The sequence below is a fragment of the Chaetura pelagica genome, unplaced genomic scaffold (genome assembly GCF_000747805.2).
Source record: "Chaetura pelagica isolate M959 unplaced genomic scaffold, ChaPel_1.0 scaffold364, whole genome shotgun sequence".
Taxonomy (NCBI): domain Eukaryota; kingdom Metazoa; phylum Chordata; class Aves; order Apodiformes; family Apodidae; genus Chaetura; species Chaetura pelagica.
This window is the reverse complement of record NW_009953089.1, coordinates 199249-201772: the sequence shown is the minus strand read 5'-3', so window position 1 is coordinate 201772 and position 2524 is coordinate 199249. Positions and strand designations below refer to the sequence as shown.

Genomic DNA, 2524 nt, shown 5'->3' with positions numbered 1-2524 from the left:
CACAGCCAAACGCGTGTGCAACCTTCAACTTCCTAACGAGTGAGAAGCGCAGGGCAGCTGCCGGGCTCATCCCCCCGCGGGGCACCTACACGGGGATGTAGGACTTGCCTGCTGCTGCAGCGACGGGCTCTGCCCTTCCTGCCTGGAGCCCCCAGCGTCACCCGGTGGAGAAACGCCTTGGACTGAACTGCCAGAACCCGGCTGTGGCTGAGGGGTGGCTCTGTGCACGGGGGTGTTGGCTGGGAGGTGCTTGGGCTCGGTTCTGTCCCAGGCTCCCAGCTTCTCAGCCTGCGGGGGGCACAGCAGGAGGCACGAGCACTGCTGGCAGAGCCCGGGGGTGCCCGGTGCTTTGGCAGCAAGAAGCTGTTGCCCCGAGGCAGGGTGGGGGCTGGCAGGCTGAGCTGCACACCCCCAGGCTTGTTTTGGGCTCCACAAGGAAAAATTACATGTAATTTGGCGGTACAAAGTGAGTGTGTGGTGGTTAATGCACAGGAGAGCGAGGCTGTGACACCCCCGCTGTGACACCCTCGCAGTGCCTGTGCTCGCTGCCCTGGGCTGAGTGGGGGGGCTGTGGGCTGGTTGTTGCAGCTCCCTGGGCAGCATCAGGGGTGCTCCTGACAGCAGCTCCCTGGGCACAACCAGCTCCAGAGCTGGCACTGGGCTTTTTACACACACACCTTCATGAAGCCTTGAGCTGCAGTCATCCCTGGGTGCTGCACCCCATCTCCCTGCAGGTTCAGCTCCAACAGGGGCATGGAGAGGGTCACTCTCCTGGTTTCAGCATCTGTAAATCTAAGTTGATCTATTTTTTTTTTGCACCAGTCAGCATTATTAGACAGGAAACACTGGTGCCAACACACACCCTGCAGCAGGAGTGACATTAGCATATGTTGGAGATGATAACACAGAAGTAAACCACCTTTGACACCTGGTGTTACTAGCACAGGTAACCTGGCTCTGCGGGGTGGGGATTGCAGCAGCCAGGTGTGTACAGATACAAACCCCAGCTCTTTTGGAACCCATGAGTTCTCAGTTGTGCTCTTCCCAGTTCCTTGTTCCCATACTTTCTGACAAAGGGTAGGAGAAGCCTGTGGAAGTGATTGGTGCCTCCCACACCATCTGGGATAACATGGGATTGTGGGGGGACAGTACAGGATGTTCAGGGACAGAAAGGCAGATTGGTGAGGACCAAGATGGGGAGATACAGGTACAAGGGCCTGGAGTGTAAGCAGCTGCAGTGCAGCACACTCCAGGGGTGCCTGTGGTGTGCACACACCCACAAGCATCCCCCTGCTTATTGCAAGAGCTGGACCATTTAGCTTTCTTGCCCAGGAGCCAGTTTTTTTTTTCTGGTCTCAGGAAGGCTTTTTTAAACACCCCACACTGCATTATCCACTCCATGTCCTATCAAGAGGCTGTCTCTTCCCTGCTCCTCCCCTCTGGGGCCATCAGCTGCTCCCAAGAGGCTGCAGGAAGGAGAACACAGGCAGCAGAGAAGGAAGAGGGCTCCAGGCTGACACCAACTGCACATCTTTGCCTCTTTTATTGTAAAACACGGGCAACACGTGCAAGGCCCCAGGCACCAGCCCAGGATGACTGCTCCTGGGTTGGGGCTGGGCCCTCTCGGGTGGTGAGGAAGCAGCCACGGGACACAGGGAGCTCCAGGCAGCCCACAGAGTAACAGCACTTCTGCAAGAGCAGCTCCCACGCGGAGTGGCACAGGGCTGAGTGGCACGATGACAGACACAGATGGACCTGCTTCAGAAGAGACGCTTCTCATACCTGGGAGGGGAGCAGCAAACCAGAGAGCTCTTTGACCCACCTGCTGGAGCAGGGCCAGGACCAAAGGCACAGCTAGGAATGGGCCTGCTGGCCCATGGTGGGGAAGAGCCCCTGCTGGGGGAGGAGTGCTGGCCCAGGCCAGCAGACAGGCTGTGGCTCAGCCCAGCTTGCAGCAGGTGAAGCCAGCAGTGTGCCAGGACAGTAGCATTTAACTCCCCCCCAATGCCCACCCCAGGGAGAGGGGAGTCCTGGCAGCAGCACTTACGAGTGGAGGCCATGCACTCCTCCTTCCACCTGGGCAGACGTTGTCCTCTTCTCAAACTTCAGCTCTCCCGAGTACATCATGGCCCTGAGGGGGAAGGATGTGTGTCATGTGCCAGCCAGAGCCCAGGGAAAACAATGCTCTGACACACGTTCAGCTGGGACAAAGGACCCTGGTTCCTCCAGTTATGGGCAGAATGGTCTTTGATGGCTCCCCCAAGAGCCAGGCAAAGTATGGTAAACCAAACATTTCAGGCTCAACCAGAATATGCCACAGGATACCACACCCCTGCATCTCTAGGGCTGGCAGCTCCATGACACCATACCCACTGGAGATGACGGAAGAGGGTCAGACTATGCAGAAAACACCACAGCATGGGTACAGCTTCCCCAGAGACCCCAGATGGCAACACTGTGGCCTAACCAGAGCACAAGTGAGGGGGAGCACTCACCGGACTTGGGTCAAGCTCTTGGCACCAAT

At 57.8% G+C, this 2524-nt stretch overlaps 2 protein-coding genes across 2 annotated transcripts in view; both read right to left on the bottom strand.

The window, feature by feature from the left end:
• DALRD3 (DALR anticodon binding domain containing 3) overlaps positions 1-1119 on the bottom strand; it is a 9014-nt gene extending 7895 nt beyond the window's left edge. Inside the window, exon 1 of the mRNA XM_009997027.1 lies at positions 1065-1119. Coding sequence (XP_009995329.1) covers positions 1065-1119 — 55 coding nt within the window. The remainder of the gene's footprint in view (positions 1-1064) is intronic.
• Positions 1120-1760: 641 nt separating this feature from the next.
• Positions 1761-2524, bottom strand: part of IMPDH2 (IMP (inosine 5'-monophosphate) dehydrogenase 2) — a 12096-nt gene continuing 11332 nt past the window's right edge. Inside the window, exons 10-12 of the mRNA XM_009997026.1 lie at positions 2496-2524; positions 2048-2131; positions 1761-1782 (exon numbers count right to left, since the gene is read on the bottom strand). The exon at positions 2496-2524 is cut by the window's right edge and continues 10 nt beyond it. Coding sequence (XP_009995328.1) covers positions 1761-1782; positions 2048-2131; positions 2496-2524 — 135 coding nt within the window. The remainder of the gene's footprint in view (positions 1783-2047; positions 2132-2495) is intronic.